Source organism: Mastomys coucha, unplaced genomic scaffold (genome assembly GCF_008632895.1).
Source record: "Mastomys coucha isolate ucsf_1 unplaced genomic scaffold, UCSF_Mcou_1 pScaffold14, whole genome shotgun sequence".
Lineage (NCBI taxonomy): Eukaryota > Metazoa > Chordata > Mammalia > Rodentia > Muridae > Mastomys > Mastomys coucha.
This window is the reverse complement of record NW_022196896.1, coordinates 133216303-133242619: the sequence shown is the minus strand read 5'-3', so window position 1 is coordinate 133242619 and position 26317 is coordinate 133216303. Positions and strand designations below refer to the sequence as shown.

At 39.8% G+C, this 26317-nt stretch overlaps 1 protein-coding gene across 3 annotated transcripts in view; it reads right to left on the bottom strand.

The window, feature by feature from the left end:
* L3mbtl4 (L3MBTL histone methyl-lysine binding protein 4) overlaps nt 1-26317 on the bottom strand; it is a 472751-nt gene that overhangs the window by 202273 nt on the left and 244161 nt on the right. For all 3 annotated transcript variants that reach the window (XM_031368651.1, XM_031368654.1, XM_031368653.1), the window contains one exon: nt 13853-13967. In XM_031368651.1, coding sequence (XP_031224511.1) covers nt 13853-13967 — 115 coding nt within the window. The remainder of the gene's footprint in view (nt 1-13852; nt 13968-26317) is intronic.

Sequence of the window (26317 nt, the reverse complement as noted above, 5' to 3'; positions counted from 1 at the left end):
CAACCCACCCTCTTCTGTTTCCTGGGCCTGGCATTCCCCTACACTGGGGCATAGAGCCTTCATAGGACCAAGGGCCTCTCCTCCCTTTGATGACCGCCTAGGCCATTCTCTGCTATACACATGCTGCTAGAGCCATGAGTCTCACCATGTATGCTCTTTGGTTGATGGTTTAGTCCCTGGGAGCTCTGAGGGTACTAGTTAGTTCATATTGTTGTTCCTCCTAAGGGGCTGCAAACCCTTCAATTCCTTGGGTACTTTCTTTAGCTCCTTCATTGGGGACCCTGTGCTCAGTCCAATGGATGGCTGTGAGCCTTTACTTCTGTATTAGTGGGGTACTGTCAGAGCCTCTAGAAAGGCTCTTCTGCAGCTGCATACCAGGACAGAATTGGGAGATGCCCTGAGTACTGGTTTATCTGTAATTTACTTGTGCAGTTCTTTATAGAGGGGGATCTTCACTGCTCACCCACTGTGTGCTTTGCAAATACTTTTTCCATTTCTGCGGGTTGCCTTTCTGTATTCTCCCTCGGTCTTCAGAAACTTTTCCACTACACTGCCACTGGTTCGCTTTTACTCTTGTTGCTTGTGTTGTAAAATTCAGAAGCTTACTGTTAAGACCAATGCCAGAGCCAGGCAGCTGCAAGCCTGAGATCCAAGCTCTAGGGAGATTCAGGAAGAGAAGCTGACTAAGGTTGAGGCCAGCTGGGTCTTAGGGAGTTACAGACTAGAACAACCACATAGGTATAGCATGTCTCAGAGCAAAGCCACAGATAAGCAAACCAGTGTCAAGGATCTGCTTCTCTGTGCTCTCTTCTAGAAGGTTTGCAGCCTCAAGTCTTAACACTTAAGCTGTAAACATATTTTAGGTTAATTTATGCATACAATGTAAGGGTCTAATTTAATTTTTCTCCATGTGGAGTAGTTGGAACAGTTTCTGATGAAATCTCTCTCTCTCTCTCTCTCTCTCTCTCTCTCTCTCTCTGTATGTGTGTATGTGTGTGTCTCCCTCCCTCCTTCCCTCTCTCTCCCCTCTTACCTCTCTCTCCCTTTCTCCCCTTCTCTGTGTGTATCATATATATATATATATACATATATATATATGCACAAGTAAATCACATATATATACATCTATATATGTATATGTATATATAGATGTATATATGTATATATATATATATATATATGATAATGCAATCAACAAAGAGATACTAGCTTTATCCCTTCCAATCTGGATGTCTTTAATTTCTTGTCTTCCAAGCAACATGTTCAATAAAACTGTTGAATGTAGGCAGTCTTTTCCTGTTCCAATCTTGGTATGATCTTAGCTGTGAGCTTGTCATAGTGGTTTTATGTTGAGGACCTCTCCTTCTATAGCTAGTTTTGTTTTGTTTTTTTTTTTTTTAAGATTATTTTTGTCATCAAAGTATATTAAGTTTTTTCTAAAGCATTTTGTGCATCTAGTGACATAACTACCTGGTGCTTGTCCTTCATTTATTTCATAAATTATATCAATTTTGGTACTTCGAAGAGAAATTTTGCATTTTTTTTTTTGCTTATCAGGAATTATTGGCCCATACATATTTTTCCTTTTAGTAACTCTATCTGGCTTCAGCATCAGGATGAGTCTGGCTTGGTAAGGTGAGTCGGGAAGCACTGTGTCCCTCTCAGTTGTTTGTATATGTGTTTATGTACATCTCTCTCTCTGTGTGTATGTAAATACATAGCATATGGAAGTACCCACAAGAGACAAAAAGCTAGCTATTAAGTAGGTCCAAGTTGAGTGGATTCTACAAGGACATGGAAGTCAGAGACTTTTACCCTCCTCGTTTTCAACATGTTTCTTAAGTATGAGCAGTCTCCTGAACATAGTGCTCTCTGATGTTTTACAATGGTTTTAAACATCATTTAATGTTTAAAATGCTGTTTTCCTGTCTCTCAAGTGCTCTCGACAGCTCTGAATGACTTCACCTTGCTGTCCATGATGCTCATAGTCTGGGTTGACGGTTGGAAGTAGCCTGCTCGGCTGGGCCTGCTGAGATATGCTTCCCACAGGTTTTGACTAGACTTGCTTTTGTAGTACTTGCTGAATTTAGAACCCAATGCTGGGATAAGCTGTGGAGTCGGAGCTTAGCCAGCTTATTAGATTTTTTTCTAGCTGTCAGTATTGCAATACCATTTGCAATACTGCAAGGATTCTTTTCCTATTCTAATGACTTCCATCACAAAGCAAGTGCATTGCAATAAAACTGAGAATGAAGGCTTCAGAGCCAATGATGGTGTGTATCTCTGTCAATCTTAGGCACATAAACTGCACATTAAAGAATAAAAACTTACAGAACCACATTTCTTTTATTCTGCTCTACAATTTGTTAGGACAGTAAATGTTTTTAATGTTCAGAAAAGCAGTAAAGGAACACAGCAATAAGGAGAGTTAGAGGATCTAAGGGACTGGTGTCTTGTAGGAAAAGGCATTTCACCCCCCCCCCCCACCACTGGCTTAATGACCTTCATCTCAATGCTTACCAAAATAACGCTGCAAATAGAAAACCTGTGAGAAGGTTGGAGTGCAAGCAAACGTAACAGGACTCTTCAGAAAGCTACCAGATGTGTGTGTGTGAGTGTGTGTATGTGTGTGTATGTGTGTGTGTGTGTGTTTGTGACGGCAGAAGCCTGGTTTGCTGGGGGTCAAGTCTAGTGGGTCATATCAGAAACGGTGGGGTGGCCATGGCTGTTCAAAGTACTTCTGACTTTGTAACTGTGTCAGTCCTGTGAGTGGCTACACTGGATGGACCTCTGCTCAAAATCACTACTCAAAGACCTAAGTGCTAAGTCTCTCTTCTGCTAATGATAGTGGTCTTATGTGGAGATTACAAAGCTTTGCTAACCAAAAGTGATTCTGCGTTTTACTTTCTCACTTCTATGGAGTATCAGAGCATTCTTGATAAAAGTAAGGCAAAAGCTCAGAGTTTCTAAATATGTAACACATTTCCAGTTTCCTAAGTTTGTCTCTCCTCGGCGATCACTATAGCTTAGGTTTGTGTCATTTCAATGGCTTCATTCTTGTTTACTTAAAATGCTGAGCGAAGAAACCCCATCACCACTATATCCTTCTCTTCAATGTGAAGAGCATTATTTCTGTGTTCATTACAAATATTTGGTTCTATGTTTATTGCTATGAGTCATTTCAGGATGCATCTATTTGTAAAATAAGCTGTCAAGGACTACTTAGCTTTTTTAATACCACGAGAGACAAATGAACAAAAGCTTTTGCTGGAGATTAAACATCACTAAGCTTGCCTTGAGAGCAGCCCTGGAGTTTCCCCCCACACCTTCTTTCTTCATGATTGTGAAAAAAGATACTCCAGTCATGGAGGTGACATGTTCTCTTGCCTTGGCACTAAATACTAATATAGGCATCAGCCAAGGTAGCCATCCAATTATCTCTGTGTCTCAGGCAGCCATGGAAGTGCCAGCCTAGGCAACAGTGTGGATGTGCACTCATGAGGGAGAGGGGTCCTCCTAACCCACAGTTTCCTGAGCCTAGGCAACAGTGTGGATGTGCACTCATGAGGGAGAGGGGACTCATTATCCTCCTAACCCACAGTTTCCTGAGACAAAAATTATGTCTGATGGAAATTTGCAAGTCTAGCACAGCAGTCAATACACTAGAGGTATAAAGTTTATCTATCCAGTGGTAGCCTGCCTCCTTGGGTTGCATCACTGGCCATCAATCAATGGCTTCATCTAGGAAGTTTTCAATACTGGGCCCTACAGTGGTTTGCAGACAGGAAAACAATCCCTGATCAAGTCCCTTTCCTTTACCTGGATGCTATTACAGTCTCTTGAGTAAGATTAAAATTCTCTTAGAGAAATCCTGAAGCATCCAGACCTCCCGTGTGCTCACATACTTGACCTCTATAAGCCCATGGCCAGAGGGGAATCACAACTGGGATTGTGCTGGTGTGAATGTGCTGGGCTTTACTATCCTCCCATCTTCCTCATGACTTTCAGCAGAAGTTTGCAACTATTCTCTGCAACACACGCAGAGCTGGTCTGTATATTTGGTAACCAAGAGTAGCTCTCCAGTGCCTTTCAACTGCTAACAGAGACCGGGAGAGAGTGGAGTCACCTAGCTGTGGGGTGGGAGGGAGTGCTCTGCCAAACTATTCTGATGCAGGACCAGAAGTCCAGGATCACACGTAGAACAAAGTGATATCTGCCACCACACATGCAGAAGGCAGACACCGGATAAGCCCTTTGTCAAGGAGCATTTAAAATAGATAATATCATTAAGGCTGTAAGCACATTTTGAAATGTATTATTTTTTCTTGATAAGTCTATCATGTAAATCTGTAATTAGGGACTTCTAAAATAGCTAGCTTTTTAAAGCACAATATGCTGTAATTGTCTATTAAGTCAATGAGTACTCGGGGACTCTTAAAGCTGCTGATTACCTTCTTGCTGTGTTTTGGGAGAACAAGTACTTCCAGAAAGGTTCCTTCTACAGTTCTCTTTAAACTAGAGCAGATTTGGAAATGTGCTGGTGCTGCCAGGTTAGCACTTCGTATATGTCACTGCTGGAATGGTCTCAACCATCACCGAATTTGTTGTCCCATATGAGGAAGGTACTCAGACTGACTTCTACTTCATAATCCAAGCAAATTTTTACCTAATTGAATAAAAGTTTTCCATTCTCCAGAGATGCTGTAATAAAGTCTGTTAGAGAAAGCTTTATCAATTGTTCATTTCCTGACAGACTGTCACTATTTAACTCACTTAACAGGATATGCAATGGGCCAGACCACATGGTCCATTTCCAAGTCATTCTGTCATGTATATGTCTGCTGTGTAATGAACCCAAGCTGAATCTTTTACCAAGCTATGTTCTATGGTGCTCATTTATGTCTAATAGTTAAATTGATTAGTTAGTCCTATTCCCCATGTCCTTAACATAAGCAGCAGAGGCTGTATGTGTTATCATTACAGTACATGTGAGTATTCTACTAGCATAAACTTTTATTTGGTAATGATATTGCATTGTATTGGCTTTGTAATCCAGCTTTGCAATTACTTCCAAATATAAATCAAACAGAAGCTAAATTATTTGGGCATGGAAACCAGTTAGGAAATCTCACTTTTCTGTCTGCCAGCTCCCTGTTCATGGAAATGTCCTTTCTCAGTTGTGGGGCTTGTCTGGCCCTTGGCTCTCCTAGGAGGCCTGATTAGACAAACTCCAGAACAACAGCTAAAATGGCTACCCCACCAAAGGAAGATATGGAAGCACACACTGGTAATCCTAGCACTTGGGTGACTGAGACAGGAAGAGCACAAGTTTGAGGCCATCTTGATCTTCACATATAGCCTACCTAAAAGAAGGCAAAGGGGAGGAAGAAGAGAGGGAGAGAAGAGAAAGAAAAGGAAGAAGTCTGCTGGTAAGAACCCAAGATGGACTGCGACTAAAGTCTTTGGGTCACAAGTGATCATTCCACTCTTAGATGAAGCGTAGGTATCTATTTGGGGATGCTAGACCAAGGGCAAAGAATGGCACAGTATCCACTGTCTCCTACTCAGGACATGACAGTGTGACCATAAATGCTTCTCTAAGAAAGATAAATAGGAATTAATTCTCAAAAAATCTATGGGAAGAGCAAATGAAATAGAAGATAGTACAGCCAAAGGCTCTGGAGGTGGGGGTAGTTTGTGTTCAAGAAAAAGAAAAAAAAAACAGGGAAGATATGGAAGGAAGAAAAAGGGGGTCAGAGGTATATTCTTCCACACACACACACACACACACACACACACACACACACACACATGCCATCATAGTCCCATTTACCTCTCTTTGTGCTGGCCCTAAAGTGGGCACCTTGGTACATACAATCTTGAACTCCTTAAATGAGCCTGGTCAAATCATCTCCATTGGTGATCTGTTTCGTTTGGTTCTTGTTTGGCTTGGCATCTCTAGGAAAGTATCCCACCTGGCTCTATTCCTATAAAGCAGGCTATTGGACAAGTGGACGAGCCTAAGGCCATGTTTCCCCTTTAACACAGCCAAGCGGGCCATGGAGGGGTCCCTTAATTTATAGTATGCCTCAGAAAGAAGGTAGACAGTTTTGGAGACATACTGGGTGAGCAGCCTGGGACCAAGAACAAAGGCTTCAGGGAGAGATGCATAGGGACTGGAATGAACAGCTAGGGATCATTTCATCATGGGAGGATTGCTTTGAAGCCTAACTCCAAGGATTGCCTAAAGTCCTCCCAGGGTCTCCTCTTCAAGGGAGGGAAGAGCTTAGACATTTCCTTCCCTAGAGCAAGCCCTGGCCCTAGAGCTTCTGGCTACCATTCAATACTGCTAATATTGCTAGAAGATGCAGACTCACCCTCCCATCAGGTAAGATATGGCTTCTAAACCTTATATCAACTAAATTACCTGATCCCAGTTGTGTGTGTGGGGTGGGGGGAGCTACTGAGGAGGAAGAGAAACCATAGAAGGAGATTTACCAGTTTAATGCAGGAACATCTACAGCATTCAGGGCAGGGCAGGGTATATGGTCTAACCACAGCCCATCACCCATCTCTGAGTAAATCAGTCCCCTCACTTCTAGATTGAACAAGAACAGAGAAACTGGTAATATTATATTCTACATGCATATCTTTGGTAACTCTCATGGATAAAGTACCTGTTCTGGGTTGACCAAGATTTTCTAGGAAGAGAGATCCAAAAATCTGTCTGATTTCTATGTAATCTTATACTCACACTAGGAGAGAATCTTTGTTTTTGTTTTTGTTTTTCCAGTATGGGAACATAAGAATTAAGAGTCAAGACTTATCAGGTGTGATGGATCTCACAAAGAATGTTCCAGAACATTTCCTGTGTCTCTCTGTGGAAGAAATAGTATCATCTGGATACTACATAATTCACCACATCACTTCAAGTTCCACCAGATCTTCTCATGCTGTGTGCTTCTAACCATCTCAGAACAAATACCTTCTGTGCACCCTGGTAAGAAAGTCTGAGAGCCGCAGGTGGTAGCCCACATAGGTGTGTAGTTAAAGCAACCAACGGTCCCAGCTCAACTGTACTGTTTATAGCCACTGTGTCTTGGCGTACTTTTATTGTCTGTTTTTATTCTGACCTGAAAGCATTGCAGGGAAGTTTCATATCACATATTTTATCTGTTCAAGTCTGGTTCCTGTGAGAGGATTTGCTGCTGCTGCTGCTGCTGCAAGCTTTGTTTTTTTTAAGATTTGTTTTTATTCTTAAAGTTGTAAGTATGTTGGTGTGTATGTTTGTGCATGGGAATTCAGTGCCTGTGGAGCTGCTGTTCCAGAGGATCATGAGCCACACACCATGACACTGGACTGTAAAGGATTCATTTTCAGTACTCAAATGTTAGGTAAGATTAGACTAAGTACAAGGAACAGATTCAGCTCAGAAGACAGGGAGCTATAAGCATAGACTGAGAAAAGGGGTACCTGGAGACCCAAGGAAGGTTCATTGTCTTAATCACCATGTAGGGAAGGAAGTCAGGGGCACGCGTCGATGGTAGAATCATTGTCTTGCACACACAAAAACACTGAGGAGACAGGGCATGAGAGAACAGAGGAGGAAGAGAGGAGGAGAGGCCTCAGGTAAAGGCTGGTTATGTTCATTTTACCTCACAACTAGAATTTTTTGAACAAATAGGTGGGAATAGTTTGATTTAACCCTTGACATTCATAATATATTCCAATTCTTATTTAAAAAGTAGTAAAGTTAGTTCTTAGCTCAATTTTGTTTATAGCACTTGCTCATCATATTCCTGAATCAATAATTAATTTTAAATGCTTTGAGGTCCTCAATGGTAATCAATAGGCACTCAATGAGCAGCAAGTACTTTTGCCACAGTCCAATTTTAACAGGCATGTAGGGGAAAAACACCTTATTAATATTCTGGGCCAATAAGGAATACTGAAGGGGCCTGTGAAACACGCCTGCCTTCCATGTAGCTTGTCTCTTGCTGGTCAACAGGCAGTTTGGAAGCTGAAACTTTATGTTTAGTCTCCATACTGCAAGGCCCAGAGGTAAAGTAACCTATTCAACATCGCCAGAAGCCTAAACCCAAGGCTGTGTATCTCGGACGTCTGCCATTTTGTTTCTACAACTTGATGATTTCTAACACAGGGAATGTTGAACACACCCTTTTTCAAAAGAATTGATAATCTGCGTGTCAATAATCAGCCATGTAGTATATAAATTTGCTTTATTTGAATAACTATGGTATAAAATGTGGGTATGGCTACATCTTCCAAATGGTGCTATTAAAATGCTGCCAAAAGACAATCCTAGAGTTGGGGAGATGGCTCAGCTGGTAAAGTGCTTTCCTCACAAGCATGAAGGCATGAATTTGGTTCCCAGGACCCACTAAAAGAACATAGCATGGTGAAAAGAACTAAACCTCAGCACTAGGAAGGGAGAAACAGGTGGATCCCTGAAAAATCACATACAACCTAGCCAACCTAAGAGACTTGATGAATTCCAGGCTAATGAGAGATGCTATCTCAAGGCTCAAGGCAGATGCAATTTAATGAACACCTGCGTACACACAGCTACACACACACACACTCCTAATAAATAAAAGAAGGCAATCGTGGGTGCCCCTGGATACTCTGTGAAGTACACATTTTTAAGATATAGAAGTGTTATGTGACTCTAGGATGAACATGGCCAACAGAATATTTTAGCCTGTTGGAAAGAAACCGAATTAATACTTTCATAGTAGCCAACCAGGTGAAAAGCTGGACAAAGCCAGAGTATGAAAAGAGACATGGACATGGGTTTCAAGCAGTCCATGCAGGACACTGGGAAGGAGCATCCAGAAGCAGAGCTAACTTTTGTAATCCTGTGAAGACAGGATGGGCATCTATGACTCTGCTTCCCAAGTAACCATATGGTGTGGGGTTACTCTTGAAGGACTAACCGACTGCATCACTGATCCAACTCCCAACTGAGGGAGGCAGCAGCTTCTGTGACTGACAGGGCCCACACCTGTGGCATGGCCACCCACTGGTATAAAAGATGTCTGGGACCCTTACAAGGAGCAAGAAAGTCGGAGTGGAGCCAGCATGGGCTCTGCCTCAGCTCATTTTCTACAGTGAGATTAAATGACACTAGCAAAATAGAAACAAAGGGGACTAACCATTTATTTAGAAAGTTCTAGAATTCTAATAGATTCTCATAAAGTGTGTATCAGGACTGAGGAGTTTGAATTTTGTTTATGCTTGGTCAGCTTCCCTCTTGAGAGGTTGTTGTTGGTTGAGCTACCTACTTCTGAACTCAGCCAAGCAACTTCCTACAGGTCCCTACTGGTCTCACCCAGCAGCATGTTTCTTAATCTCTCCACATCAGCAGCTGATTTAATATTCACTATACCCAGGCAGCTATGTGGCTTTCTTTATTCTTATTCAATCCATCTAGAAAGAATAGCTGTTTTAGACATAAAATCTGAGCTCATTGAAAATAAAACATGTATATATATGTTGTGTATGTATGTGTATGTGTTTGTGCATGCAAGTATGTACGTGTGTGTGTGCATATGTGTGTTCATTTCTGTGTCTGTGTCCATGTGGGCATACATGTGCAGGCATATGTACACATGTGTATTCATGTGTGTATGCACATATGTGCATGTGAATATGTGTGTACGTATGTGTGAAAGCATATATGAGCATTGTGTGCATGTGTGTGTCTGTGTACATGTATGTGTATGAATATGTGTGTATATGTATGTGTAGATATGTGTGTGTGTGTGTGTGTGTGTATGTGTGTACGTGTACCATGTAGCATATATGGACATGCTCATTTGCCTCCTTGCTTCTTGGACATTTATTGCAATACTAAACAAATGATTGGAAGGGAAACTATATTCATAAAGAAGAAAGCAACGAGAATAACAGGGGGTACAAATAGTTCAAAACATATTTTCATTCTTATTTTTACCTAATATTACTGGTAAGCTACTTGATTTGGAATCTTTTGAAACTTTACAAGCTTAAACTAATAAAGTAGGTGACATTCAAGTCAAGTTCAAATTTCAGAAGAAGATAAATTACATGATGTCTAAGATTTTCTCCAAGTCTGAATTTTCTAAACTTTTAAAAGTCTTTGCAAGTTTTGATCAATAAAACATTATGCATAGCACATATCATAGTCTACAGAAGATAATTGTTGAGTTACACAAATAAAACTGTAGAATGTAAAAATTATCTGGGCCAGTATGGTTTCACAGGTCTTTAATCCTCATGGGAGGATCTCTGTGAGTTCAAGTCCAGTCTAATATACATAGGGAGTTCCAATCTGGCCAAAACAATATAGTGAGACTCTGTCTCAAGAAAATTATCTTAAAGTAGAAATGCCAATACAATATATCAAAATTAGTGGTAAATGACTTATCTGTTCACAATGATCAATTCTATGTGTGGTTTTAGTTTTAGTTTTTGATTTATGAAATAAAATTATTTTGACCTGATTGTGAAAGATACCAGATACCTAGAAGGAGAAAGGTATAGTTTGGATTATATAAATATATAGATGAACCACTCAGGAAATGAAACATGACTTATTAGGGTTGTTTGTATAAACAACCTAGAGATATACTGAAGATCAAGATCTACCACATGAGCATTAGTCACTAGCTGGGGGTTCAGTTGCCTCTGGCAAGAAAGCTGGGTGCAGAGAGCAGGTAGAGAAAGGGGAAATCTTGTCTTCACACTTTTCTGATGCATTCAGTGAGCTCATGTGGTAGAAGTGAGGGTGTCTGGAGAACGATGTGCCAGTAAAGGCATGGCATTGAGAGAAGGGCTGCTTTAATACAAAGGAGTTCAAAGTCCAGATGATCCTGGGCACTGAGACTGAAGGTATGAGGGACCACACCATCTACTTCCAAAAAGAAATGGAAATAGCCAGCCATGAGCTCATCAACACAAGCAATGCCATGCTTTGCAATGAGTAACACAAGCAATGAGCCTCATGCTTCTCTTGTTGTAGGAAATAGACCAACTCTATGTTACTGCTTTCTAGTAGAAAAGAATTTGATGTAAAAGAACAGAATCATATTTGGAGTAGGAATGGAAAGAGAGAAAGGTGAAATAGAGCTGTAGATATCTGTGGGTGTGTTTTTACAGTGGGGTCATGGGTGGTACCTACTAAACCACGTCACAAGCAGGGCTTTACATTTACATATCAAAAATCAACAAAGACTCCTGATGAAGATATGAATGAGTCTGACCCTAAGAATAGCAAAAAACAAATTCCACTAAATCAATAATTATTAATGTAAAATCTAAAACAAATAATAGCAAACGTTGAGCAAGGAAAGATAGCCAATTGCTCTAGTTCCTTTCCCCAAATTCTAGAGATTCAAGTCAGTACAAGAAAAAAATACAATCATATAACATTGCCAGCAACACTCAGAAGTGTGCTTTTATTGGAAACAAACAAACTAAAATTACTTAAGAAAGCTCTAATCATGTTAATTTTTGCTTATTTTCAAATTTTAAAGCTTTGATAATTTACAGCCTTCTATAAAAATGAAAACCTAAGGAATGTTACATTTCCTGACAGCAGATAAATATAATATATTATGATATAACATATATATAATATATTATATATATAATATAATATATATCTCCAATATAATGCAGAAGTTTTTGAACTAGTATGTATATATTAATCTCCTTTCATGCTTATAAATTTATCTTTAAGAATCTATTCTTTGCCTTATGGATGTGGAAACAAGGCACAAGAAGGCACATAGACAGGAAGCAGAGTATTTAATTCCTATTTGAACATTGTGACTACACATGTGTAATAACCAGGCTGTGTTTTGTCTAGAACTTGGACTTTCAGAGAATAGACCAGACTCTGAGAATCTTGTGAAACTGTGACAGAGCTCCAAAAGATGGGGGACAAGAGACAGGGAGGTACATCAATGAAAGATCAAGGTGTGTCCTTAGGTGGAGTCAAAGTTTGGTGCAGATTCAGATGTAGAAACTTCAGGGTAGTTTGACAAGGAGAGTGAGCCAGGTGAGCTGGAGGAGAGAGAGCCTACCCTGTGTTGGTGATGCTGGTCCATCCCTCTTCAGGCTGAAGTCCTCCTTAGATAAAAAATCACTGGCTGAAAAGTGGGTGCTGGAGTGAGGGGTGTCATGCTAATTGACATGAGAACCTATGTCCTGGCATGCTGGGGTATGTAGCTAAGAGAGAATAAGAAGCAGGATCTGAGGCAGGACAGATTGCTCAGTGGGTAATAGCACATTCTGTACAATATGAGGGCCTGAGTTCAAATCCCTAGCCCCTGCTTTCTAAAAAGCTGAGCATGCTTGCACTGAGCAGCTGAGGTAAAGTAGGACATCTCACTGGCCAGCCAGTTTAGCTGAAATCCAAAGGCTCTAGTTCAGGCCAGCAAGACCTCATCTCAAGGAAATAAGACAAGCAGCCATATAGAGAACACCTCATGTCATCCTCTAGTCTCCAAATGCACAGGCACTTGTACCTGTACACTCACATGAGTACACACACACACACACATACTCACACACACACACACATACTTGTGCACATACACACACTCACATACTTACACAGAGTCATGCATATATATACATATATACACATCCACACATCCACACATCCACACACATACATACACATGCACATCCACATACATACATACATACATATATGCAACACCCACTCACACACATACACATAAACACACATATGCTCATACACACATTCATTGTACACACACACACACACACACACACACGCATGCTGGATCAGTGTGCAGCACAAACAGAAATGCTGACACCTTTCTATGGCCTGGAACCTCTACAGGTTGCTGACCAGTCTCCTTCAGTTCCACTTTTGTAGATTATTGGGTTAGAGATATTTTGTAAGTATCCTGGAAAAGGCACCTTTGTTGAATTTGAGAGACCTAGGATCATGGAAAACATTTAGGGGCTTAAGTCAGATATTAACAAAATGTTGATTTTGCTTTGACAAGATGTAGTACATCATCATGAGTGTGGTAAGGCCTCAAGTTAGCAGGGACAAGCACCATCATCATTGGGCAGCATCCCTCACTCTTAGCATCCCAGCATCAGCTGCTCTCACTATTAACATTCAAACTTCCCCTTAAGAAGCTGAGGGATGGAAGGAGAGTCAGCAAGAGGAAGAAAACAAATGAGAGAATGGAGCATGTCTTTGGAATAGAGGCCTGGAACTGGACTAGCCATGCCAGCCTAATTGGGTCAGAGGACTCCCTCAGACAAAATAAGGTATTCCAGTCACAGGCTCATTAGAATGTAGAGTGCTTAATTTCCGCCTTAGCTGGAAGTGGCTACAAAGGCAGAAATAATGCAGATCCCAGTAAAATAGAATGCTGTTTCACTTTTACTTTAGACATTTTTGAAGTTGTGAATATTTAATATTTTTGAAAAATTTATAATTTGTTGTATAAGATAAAATTACTATGGGGTGCTTAAAGAACTGATCAAACTTTAATGACCAAAATCTAGATGGGTTTAGAAATTCTGGCTCAGCTCTTCGAGCCAAATTGTAGAAAAAAAAAAGATCGCTTTGGAAAACACAAGAATTATTTATTAGTGACTATTGCAGCTCATCTGTCTAAAGCTTGTCCTTTGAGGCTTAATTGTGAATAACTGGCTGCCAGAGCAGCTAGAATGCTGATTAATTGCTTCACCTATCTGTTACTCCAAGTTCAAATGACTATAATGACATAAATAAGCAACATTAACAGTGGAATGCGAGTAAACACTTCTAAGCAACAGCAAAGACCAAATTGCTCACCATATGGCACTTCCAGAGGATGCCCTGTCACATCGCACCACCCGATGGGGTGGATGTCCTGGCTGTCAGCGTCCAGCCAATAGTCGTACTTATGGTCCCAGCCATCGAAATGAATCTGTTAAAAAAGGGTATCGAGGAATTAGTGTTGCGATTGCTTTATCACTATGCCTTCACAAAAATATTTGAAAATAAATATCTGAAGCTGAAATCGAAATGGCTTCTATCTCACCTTGCAGCTGAAAAAAAAATATCTTAAATGTGCCATCATAGATCTTTCTAACAAAGCCAAGGAAAGCTCCTGGAACACATTTTCTGATGAATTAAAGAGGCAAGAAAGTGAAATTTTATCAGATATTGATTAAAACTGGGAAGAGTAAGGAAGGCCTATGTGTTTTCTCAACTAAGTCAATTCTAGAGTGGCAAACAGGGATACCACTCTATCCCCAACAACTGCTCTGTAGACACCGTGAACATCATGTCATGGTCATAGAAATACCATTCACCAAGTTGATGCCATTATGAGCCCAATTCTGATGAGAAGTGTGTGAGTCAGAGCACAGAGGAGCCATCCTTCCTAGATCGTCACACATGAGCAGAGACCCAGATATAATGGAGGCACATGGAGAAGACAAAAATTCCTGGGGCCAAGGAAACAGGAGTACAGTGCTTGCCTAGCAAGTACAGGCCGTAAGTTCAGTTCCCATCACACACACAGAAGGATATTACTGGGTGGATAATATGTGCACTGGAACCCTTGTGATAGGGCAGGAGAATAGTCTAGAAACCCGCTTGATATACAGGATTATGATCATTTTGTATTTTGTTAATTAAGTACTGAGACATCTGTGTATACATACACACACATGAGTGTACATACATGCACACAAATACATACATACATTCACATATATATGCCCCACATGTGTCAATTGTACATATAAGAAATTAAAACTCTAACAACTTATGAAATAAAAGTTAAATATTTATTTCTTGAATATACAAAACTATGTTATAAAACATGTCAGGATGATAAAGTAAATTTTATTTAAAGTAAAACAACAAACAATTCTACTATTCTCTTATATATTTTTTGTTTGTATTACCAATCAAATAGGGAATATGCCGTTTTTAATGTAAAATAGTTATTTGTCCCAGTTATGATGATATGTGCTTATCAACCCAGCTGGTGCAGAGGCTAAGGTAGCAGAAACACAAGTTTATGGTCAACTTGGGCTGCAAAGTATCTACAGGGCCAGTCTGGGCAATTTAGTGAGACTCTACTTTAAAATAAAAACTGAAAGAAAAGAAAACGGTGACAGTAGTTATAACTCAGTATGCAATGATACAAATGGTAGAGCCAGTTCCTGGCATGTGTGAAACCCCAGATCCTCAGTACTGGAAGAAACAATAAATAGACTAGAGGTTTAGAATAACACAAAAATCAAGAGAGACATAAAATAGATCATATGTGTGTGTACATGGTATATGTATATATGTACATATGTATATTTGTATAGAGTGAGCCCCAATATTTTTCCTCAAGAATTATTTCTAAGCAAGTGCTTTTCAAAGTGTGGTTCCCAGATCTGTGGCATCAGTCCCACAGGGGCATATGTTAGACATGCAGATTCCTGGATCCCCTCAACTCTCTGAACCAGAATCTCTAATGTGTAGGACCTTGGTAATTGTAAGGTGCTCCTTCTAGATGTATCAAATTGATGCTGTGGGTTAAAAACCAATGAGTGAGGTGTGTCCACATGTGTGTGTGTGTCCATGCTCATCTGTGTGTAGTCAAGATTTTGCAGGTGGGCAAACATGCTTATGTGAATGTTCACATAAACATCAGAAATCAGTGTCTGGTATTTTCTTCAATTGTTCTCCATTTGCTTTATGACATGTGGCTCTTACTGATCCTGGAGCTCAGTCATTCAGCTAGACCAGTTAGCCAACAACCACAGGATCCTCCTGACTTCACCTCCCCAGTGCTGGCACTTCTGGTCTTGGCTTTTCATGAGGGTGTTGAGGATTGAGCACAGGTCCTGATGTTTTGTGGCAACCACTTTATCACCTAGTCATCTGCCTAGCTTAGAAGACTGCATTACTACCAAACCTGGCTTCCTGGCCATTAAAGAGTAACCTTTCATTCAAAAACTGTACTTTGTTGGACAAAGTACACACAAATGACTAGGTTTTGCTGTGTTGCATTTGCTATATAGTTATTTTTGGGTCCTGGGACAGGGTCTTAGTATAGACAGGATGACTTTAAACTCTCTATGTATCCTAGGTTGGCCTTGAACACCACATCTTAGCCTCCCAAGTGCCACAACCATATGAAAAGTGGAATCCCTAAGTAAAGGAAGACTCCAGATGAGACCTTAATGTCTTCTCGGAAAAATTACCCTACTTGTGATCTAAGTCAGAGTGAAATTTAGCACAGCAGCCATCCCGTGCTGAGGACACACTGGGAGCAATTCAGAATTGGAAAAACAGTGGGAAGTTTAAGGACACAATGGGGTGAGGGGGGGAACAGCCACAAAAAGATCAAGTCTTCAGGGGGGGTGATGACAAGACCTTGGACAAATGTGAGACTATATGCCTGTAGTTTGAGAAGTCAAGACACCAGGCAAAGTCCATGGGAAACAGAAACATGAGAGGTCACATGTTTCTGTGAGTGCAGAGACCAAGGGGATAGTCTTTAACCACATCTTCAGAACTGACCAAGCCACTCAGGTCCCAGTATTTGGAAAGAGAAGTTAAGAGTGCTACACCAGACAAACCCAATGAACAGCTAAAGCCAAGAGCCATGTATAAAAGAATTACAAATAACTAGCTGCCTTCAATTTAAATCACTCCTGGAATCCAGAATGCAGAGCAATTATTAAACACACACGTCTGCATTCATATGTAAACAGATGAACATGGATAGTGATCAGTGTTTAAAGAAGCATCCAGTAGACACAAACTGGGATGACCCAGGTCTTGTAATTAACAGACAAGAACTTTAAAGTACCTGTTAAAATATTTTCAAGAAAAGTATTCTTAATGAACACACAGACAGAGAATCTCAGCCTAGAAATTATAAAGATGAAGTAGGAGAAAGTTTGAGAACTCAGTGCAAAGTTTTTGAGGTCAAAATGTTGCAAAATGAGCACCATATGAGAAGAGGCAAGAAAGAGGACAAATAGTTGTGAACAAAGGTGCACAGAAAGTACAGTACAGGGCTTACATGATGAATTCTGCCATGGGGACTTGCCAGGTAAGATCAAGTCTAAGCTGCCGAAGGAAAGGACTGAGAGAAAGATTGGGAAAATAGCCACAATAGAGCCAACCCAGAGGATGTGGGTAAAATCTTCTCTACTTTGGCTCAAAACACACTTTATGAATTTAAAAAGAATGGAAAAACTCAAGCTCAATAAATGAAAAGGAAATAAGGGTTATAAAACTCAGGGAAGGACCAGACAGTTGGTCAGCTTCACACCAGACACTGGGAGCCAAAAGGCAACGCAAACCTCTGCCAACTCAGAATTTTACATTCTATATTAACACCCTTTGAAGATGGAAATGAAGAAACGACAGTTAGAAGCAGAAAAGTAGTAAGCTATAGATTTTTGGTATAGGAAATCCGAAACAAGGCATTTTAGGCTGGACAGAAATGCTGACAAATGGAGTGATGGAGTGGAAAGGTGTGGAGGAAAAGCAAGGTGAGGGCCACACAGAGATGATGCCCAGTCACTACACAGCAGGACAAAGCAGGAGAATCACATGGATATTAACACTAAAAGAAAACACATTCCATGAAGCTTCATGCACTCTGACAGATACCCTGGACTTGCAGGCAGAGAATGAACTCCCTCAGCTCAACAAGGAGGAGAGGGCATGTATAAGAAATCAACAGCCAGAACCATATTGAATATTACTTTGGGGTGCTTCACACACACAAAAACAACAGTATGAAGGCAAGATAATAGATAGAGTTGCATGATTCACACATGATAATTTTTTTCCTGTAGAAAATATGATTGATAAAAAAAACATTAAGAATTTAGCAAGAGTTAATGATTAAAGAGTGATATAAAATAATTGTGTCCCTACATTCTGACAACAAACTGGCAATAATTGGACAATCTATTTAGAGTAGCATTTCTTTTAAAATGTAAAGCACAGATATGGTGGTATAGAGCTATAATTCTAGAATTCAGGGAGTGGAGGCAGGAGGATTGAGAGTTACAGGCCAGCCTGAGCAAAAATGCAAGACCCTGTATGTAATGCCCTCTCCCCACTGCCCAAAATATCTCTTAGCAAAGAATGTAAAAATGTAACAAAAAGGGAAAGACCTACATACTCTAAAACATTGATAAGGCGAATTTGGTATGGCTGACATCAATAGAGAACATAATTATGCCCAGAAGACTACAAAACTCAGGAGTTTTGTAGATGTTATTTCTCCCATAATGCTCTATTAATTTAGCAAATCTCACTAAAAACAGGAGGCCAGCCCTTGGAAAGCTGAGGCAGCAAAGTAGTGACTTTGAGGTCAGCTTGCCTCCATAGCAAGTTCCAGGCTAGCCTGACTTATGTAGGGACAACCTTGTCACAAAACTACATAACGAGGCAAAAGACATAAGGCTTTCCTTCAGTATCACTAAGAAGCTCATTGCAAGATTGCACAGAAAGTAAAATGATACAGCATATCCTGAATAGTTTTGAAAAGAAAGGCAAAATTGAAAGATTCATGTCTGACTTCTAGTTTAGTAACAGAACACTGAACATAACAGACACACACACACACACACACACATACACACACACACACACACACAGAGAGAGAGAGAGAGAGAGAGAGAGAGAGAGAGTCTGTCTATTTGATGGAGAAAGGACAGCTTTTCAACAATGTCCTAGAGCAGCTATTTTGACAGCCATACTTAAAAGAAAACTAAATCTTACAGATCACATGCCACACACAAGTAAAATTGATCTTACAGTCCCTATATACATGAACCTGAATTGGATCATAAATGCAAAGCCTAAAACTGTAACACTGAAGATAAAAATTTAAGAATCAGATAAAACTTTTGTGATACTGGGATATTTGGGAATTTTTCAGACACATGCAATCAACATTCAAGAATAAATTTAAACACTATCCTCTATAATCAGAAACTCCAGTTTCTCAAAATAATCAGTAAGAAAAAGAAAGGTAAGCTCGGGCATTTGTAAATGTTCATACTAACATATTAATCACACTAAAGATGACAAAAAATTTCGATCAAATAATGAGCAAAAGGCTCAATAGACACCTTGGTATATCCTAGAATCATTCTGCTCAGGGAAACCAAGGCACATTCCAGTGGCAAACCCAGGTGACACCAGTCATTGGTGAGGCTGGGGTTCTCCCATGCTCTGGACCAGAGAGGTCAAGACAGAAGACACAAGACAGGCCAAATAAGCCAAGGACTTTGCTTTGAGGAGTTGGACTTTTGTAGTTTACCTTTTATACAACTGGGTGTAAAAAAATAACACATTTCAAAATATCTTTGACAGTAGATGCAATGCTTTTATACACACAGTTCAACATTTCCTGTGTCCATTAGGCATCCCCAATTATCAATTCCCAAGCTGGGCATACTTGCTTATGACGGAACCGTTTCTAACCCATCGAGGTGATGTTTCCCTTCCTGAGGACATTATCTAAACTCCAGATACACAGTAAAAATTTTGTACCCATAACATCTTTATGAAAGATGTTTTCATCATTTTAGATCTCCATCTCTCTGGAGAGAAAATCCAATTATAAAAAATTCTAACCAGATGGTCAAGTTATTAGAGGCAATTGGCACTGATGGATATTTACAGAATCTCTCTGAAAAGCAAACCGGTATCGTGAAAACTGAATTGTTTCTGGCATCATGGTTCATATATGTGAGTTTTTTCCCCCAGATCTGAGATTCTATAAAGCAAATGCAGCTCCTCCTCTCTCCCACTTCTATGGACTTGACACCAGAGGACAGATCACTAATCAAGCATTGTCTTATATTACTGTTGTCAGACAGTAGCACTTCCATTGGCGCTAACTTGGTACCCAGGAGTTATCAACAGCTGATGTTTTGCACATTTAGGGGTTAAATCACCATGTTAAAATATCAGCAGGGATTCACTTCTTATTATCTAGGTCTAAAGTTATATGCTGTGTGAGAAGATTCGGTCTTTCTACTGGTCCTCATGATCTCCTGTTCAAAGCACTCCTTGGAGCTTCCCCTCAATCCACTGAGTTTACCTCTCTCAGTCACCTTTTCTGGTACCATGGATTTTTAGCATTGTGGTTCATATAGTGTGAGGGCTTGACTCCATTGTCTGAACAACATATAAGATGGTAACCATGGTAGATGGGAGATAAAACATTTAGAAAATTTTAACTTCTAGTCACAATAATTTTATTATCAGGAATAATTCCTATACTTGTTTTCAACTGCCAAATGATTTTTAAATATTAATTTCCAGTTTAACAGACTTTGAACATATATATATTCAAATCTATTCAACTGCTTATATAAATTATCAACACACGGTGATTCTAACTTATTTAAATATACTCTTTACTGGTCCAGCTTATATTTAATGTATAGTTTAGATAACTCAAAATTTATTAAGTTGAAGCTGGACCCTTAGATTTCATTGAAGGGCTAAGAACTGAATTTTAGTTATCCTGGGATCTGTTACTCAGAGTTATCTGTGCTATCATGCTGCCTGTGAAGTCGGCTCTGAGCTTTATTAAAGAATGCCAGTCAGGCTTTCAGAACAATGGCAGTCTGGGTGTTCATTCCATTACAGGTAGAATGCAGGATCCTGCCTTTACAGAGCACCACTGGAGTCAAAGTGCAACAGTGCCAGACAAGATACAGTACACTTTATTTTTGTACGACATATACAACATGTATTATATGTAGTGTAAAGTCCATAATATATTGTTTTCACAAATGACTTACAGAGCTTCTGAGAAGATAGGAGTTTGGGCAGATTGTATCACACAGGCAGAAAGTGATATGTTTTACTGACTGAGAGAAACATGTAAGAAAATGAACACACACACACACACACACACACTTTCATAATGAAAATAAGATAATATTGAATAATGCAGAGATGCAGCCCAGAACAATGGATGTCTTCCCATGTTAAATGGAGTTATGCAATGGACTAGATTGTCTTTACCCAGGAATGGATGAAGGAGAAAAACTATGAAGGAGCAAAAAAGTCACAAATATGTACTGTAAAAGTATTTTATTCTCATATGCCACTAACTATATTTTACATATGAAGCTATTAAGTAAGAAACACATAATGGATCTGCCATTTCCATCCCATTGTGACTTTGCAACCCTTGCTTTCACCCAGGCAAAATACACAATCCATTTCCTATGTTCAGTCTGGGAGAGTAATCTCAATCCATTTCCCTGATCAGTTTCTCTGAATCTACCAATGATTTTCAAAATCTCCCTTCTATTTAATGTTCAACATTCTGATATGTATTACAGAAAATGTGTGTGTGCGTGTGTGTGTGTGTGTGTGCAGGCATTTGTGCATGTATGTGTGCATGCGTGTGTGCAAGCATGTGTTTGTGCATGTGTGTGCATGTGTGCATGTGTGGGTGGCCTGGTGTTTTTCTCTCTATTGTTCTTCACCTTTTTTGAGATGGTTTCTCACCAATGAGCTCACCAATGGGCTAGAGTGGCTGACCAGTAAGCCACAGGGATCCCCTCTCTGTGCCTCCTAGTGCTGGGACTACCACTGGGTGTCATGCATTGCTGAGGATAAATCAGAACTCAGCCATTGTGTTTGCAAAGCAAGCACTTCGCTATCATTGCCCCAGCCAAGTCACAGGGAAACTTTTAGGTCTAAATTAAAAATTAATGGTGTGTACTATGGCTACTCTAAACGTCTTTACATTTTTGATGCTTCATTGATCATGTTTCTTAAGCTGGCAGTCATTTCATTCTCTAATAAAATTCTTAGTACAGTATGGATTAAGATGGAGATAGAAGTCCTATAGTATTTGCTAAGTGCAGTTTTGAGATTTTTTTCCAGTGCTTCTGTAATTTAGGGACATGGCAACAGAATGGTTCTTTGTTGTGTTTGTCTTTAAACCCACAGTTTTATCTAAAGCAACCAAGAATAATTTCTTAAAGTCACATGCCCGTTCTCTTTTATAAGATGGGAGATGGAGAGAAATCCAGCTGGAGGGTTGATACAGAGGCCATTCACCTCCACATGATCCCACTGGAGACAAAACCATTGGCCTAAGTTTCCATTTCTCTAGCTCTGTGGTTACAGTTGCCACAAATACAGTCCATTCTCCCTATAGGTTATGCTCTCCTCATAAAATTCCCACCAGGTATAAAAATGCCCAAATTTGTAATAGAATTCCAAGGGTTTTAATTCTTGTTAAAGAATAAACTTTAAATAACTCATCTCTAGGAATGGCAACAGCTATATTGAGTGCCCATGGAGCTGTAACTGTAGGAAGTATGCTAGGAATAAGATCAAAAACTCTTTTGTAAGTTGTGTGAGGATAAGTACCCTCAAAATCAGTTTATGATTGTAGATACCATAAATATTTTCATTACCTCTGCCATACAGTTTATAAAGTTTGAGGCCCTGAAGCAGTAAATAGATGTACTGTTAACTCATAGAGCATGTCCTTTCACAATTATTCAGCAAGCTGCCACCACACCACCACCACCACCACCACTACTACCAACATCACCACCACTACCACCACCACCACTACCACCACCACCATCACCACCACCACCATCACTATGACCACCATCACCATCATCTCTACCACCATTATCTCCACCACCATCACCATCATCACTACCACCACCACCATTATGTTCTCTTCAGGACACCAGCCCTTGTGGAGGAAACTGTTTTAGTACACGCTCCCTGTTTGTCTTGAAATTCTAGATTTCCACTGTAGATCTATCTCAAGTGAGATAGACCTCAAGGGAGATGCATGCAATCTGTGTAAAGAGAAGATTTCTATGAACAGGAAGCAAGTGAAGCATGCTAATAATGTTTAAAGAGACAAAAGTCACTGGACATGGTAGAACATATCTGGAATCCCAGAATGGGGAAGACTGAAGCAGGAGGATTACAAATTCAATGTTAGCCTGGGCTACAAACTAAACAAACAAAAAGAACAAACACCAATAATAAATGGAAATTATTAACAACAAAGGGATCATTATTACAATCAGACAATCCTGTAGAACACAACTAGAAACTCTCTAGAGAAGTTAAGAAATGATAGTGCTGGATAATGTAAGTATGAGATCGTTATAAGTAAATATTCAATAACCAGTAAACTAAAGGTCATGGAGTAATCTCATGTAGTTTTCACATGATATGAGAAAACTGTACTGTAATTAGCTGCAATTTTCAAAATTTCCCAGTAAGAATTAAATGCACAGAAATTAGTGTAAGGAATGCAAAACAAATGCATTGTACACTATGACACAATGGATACACTGTGAATCATACAATCATGCACTATTTGCATGTACCATCCACATGCACCACAATCCGCGTGCACCATCCACATGAACCACCATCTACACACACCATCCACATGCACCAACCACATGTACAATCCAAATGCATCATTCATATGCATCATCTACATGCATAACCCACATTCACAATCCACATGCATCATCCACATATGCCATCCACATGCGCCATCCACATGCACCACCCACATGCACTATTCACATGCACCATCCACATGCACAATCCTCATGTACCATCACATGCACCATCCAAATGCACCACATCCAAATGCCCCACCATCTACATGCACCATCCACATGAACAATCTGCATGCTCCACATGTACCATTCACATGTACCATCCACATGCCCAACCCACATGCATCATTCGTATGCATCATCCACTTGCACAATCCATATGCACCATCTGCATGCACCATCCTCATGCACCATCACATGCACCATCTACATGCACCATTTGCATGTGCAATCTGCATGCACCATCTGCATGCCCATATTCACAGGTAATCAGCAAAATGGAAACAGATCCAAGAGAGCTGATGAATCATGAAAATGATTTCTAAAACATCTGAAGTAAGAAACGCAGCAAGGAGTATCTTACATAGTTATCTTTCTAATTCTAATAGCTTACATAAGGAACACACACACACACACACACACACATGTGCACACCCTCATGACCTTACAAATGGAATTTGAGTCTTACATGTTGCCAACAGTAAAACATGAAGATTGTGAATTATTCCATTTCCTATGGTGCCATGCAGAGTTGGGCACAGGTTTGTTGAGATTGGGATATGTTGTGTATAAGGATTTGGATTTGAGTTTAGCTTTCATAAGAGCTGTAGTCTGTAATGAGACTGAGCTATTTACATCTGTGATTATGACAATGAGAGATTCTTCTGAACTGTGTAACTGCCAAGGGTCAGTCTGCCTCCCAATGTTGGATTCACAGTGCAAAGAAAATACTAAAGAAGAGAGTCACTATTCAGTGGAATTTTTATTTTTCAGAATTGCTATACATAAACTCAATATCTGCTATACATAAACTCAATATCTGTATTTAGTAATGATTTAAAATCCTAGATTTTTATGATTATAAAAATAAATCATAATGTAGATAATAGAAATGAATTTACTAGCCTATATTTATGCAACAAGTTACACTCTGTTTAGTATTTTTCTTGATATAGTTTTAATAAATGAAATATTTCATTGTTTTCAATAAGCATGCTATTGGATATAAATTTGTTCTATTTAAAAATAAAAAGGAGTTGTTTTATTATTCAACATATGATTGGTATAGTAATGAATATTTGTTCTCTGAAATTGCTAATTCTAATAAATTTTTGTACAAGTATGAAAGAAGTTTATGATTAGTAACATTTCCCCATAAATAATAAAGCTATTTGTTTAAGACTTTAAATAATATTAAACACTGTAGAAGCTTGTAAAACTTCACATATGTGGTTTCCTTATAGAGGGGAAAATGGGGGAAGAAGAATCACAAGACAATAGCCTCCAAACCAGGCTTGTTGAGTAATTGTTTGCATATAAATAAATAAAACCCAAGATAAAATTGGTTTAAATGTTGCTTCTAGACAAGGTATACAGGGCAAGAAATGGGGTCCATGCCTTGCTCAGTGCAGTTGGTTTTGCTGTTAAAGTGAGAGCATATGAAACTCCATTAAGATCGGAGTAAATCAAAGTCCTATAAAATAGCCAAATTAAAACATGTAGTAGAGAAATGAAGCATGGTGTCCAGGTCTTGCTTAAGCTGGAGAAGGCACAGTTAAGAAGTCAGAGTTACTGGAGGGGCAGGTAGGCAGGGTCTGCAGGAACTGAACCTGCAGAGTAAGACTTGTAAAGAGAAGCATAAAACGCCAGAAGCAGGATATCCCCAGGCACACTGGTTCTGAAGGGCAGGCCTTTAGAGATAATAGCACTGGCAGCCTTCACTCTCTGGCTGGGTGGTCGGATTTTGGCCAGTGCAAAGTTATCAACAGGCATTGGAAGGCAGAAAGAGAGATCCTGGGGTTTAGTTATTCCCAGGATTGTCTCCTGCTGATCCCAAGGTAGACAGAGATTGTGTTTCTCACATGACTCTCTCCAGAACATCAATTCTCTCTCATTTCTCAGCCCCATGCCTTATGGCTGCTCTCTACTCTGCCTGACATGACATTTATTACACTCTATACAGACTTCTATTCCAGAAGAGTTGATGAGTCTGCAAAGATATGGAAAGACTAAAAAATGACAAAGGAATAAGAAATTATGCCACTAAGAATTAAAAAATAACTCAAGATAGTCAAGACAGAAAGGCTGAAAGCAGGTATGGGACCCTATTTCAGAATGGGAGGTGTGGCCATAAGAATGGAAACACAGCAAAGAGATAATGGGTGTGACTGACAACAACAGCCAGAGTCAGTGATCCTGAGGATCCAATACCCAAGGTCTCTGAAAGCACCTGTGCATGGTACATGGAACTCATAAGCTCATGCACATACATACACATTAAAAAGGTCAGTTGAGCAGTTTCCATAAGAGAGCTGTATACAAGGACATGGGAACATATTACCAGAATGGTCTTGCAAGATGTGACCGAAGACAAGACTGAGAAAATGGAACAGAAGTAGCATTATTAAATAAGTTTCAGATAAGACATATAGTAGCCTTCTCTGAAGGCTGAGAGATGGCAACACTGGAGAGACAAGAAATGGTCCATTGCTGTGCTGGTTTGAATAAGCTTGGTGCAGGGCGTGGCACTATTAGGAGGTGCGGCTTTGTTGGAGGAAGTGTGTTACTTTTGGGGTGGGCTTTGAGACCCTCCTCCTAGCCGCATGGGAAACAGTCTTCTCTTGCTTGCCATCAGATCCAGATGTAGAACTCTCAG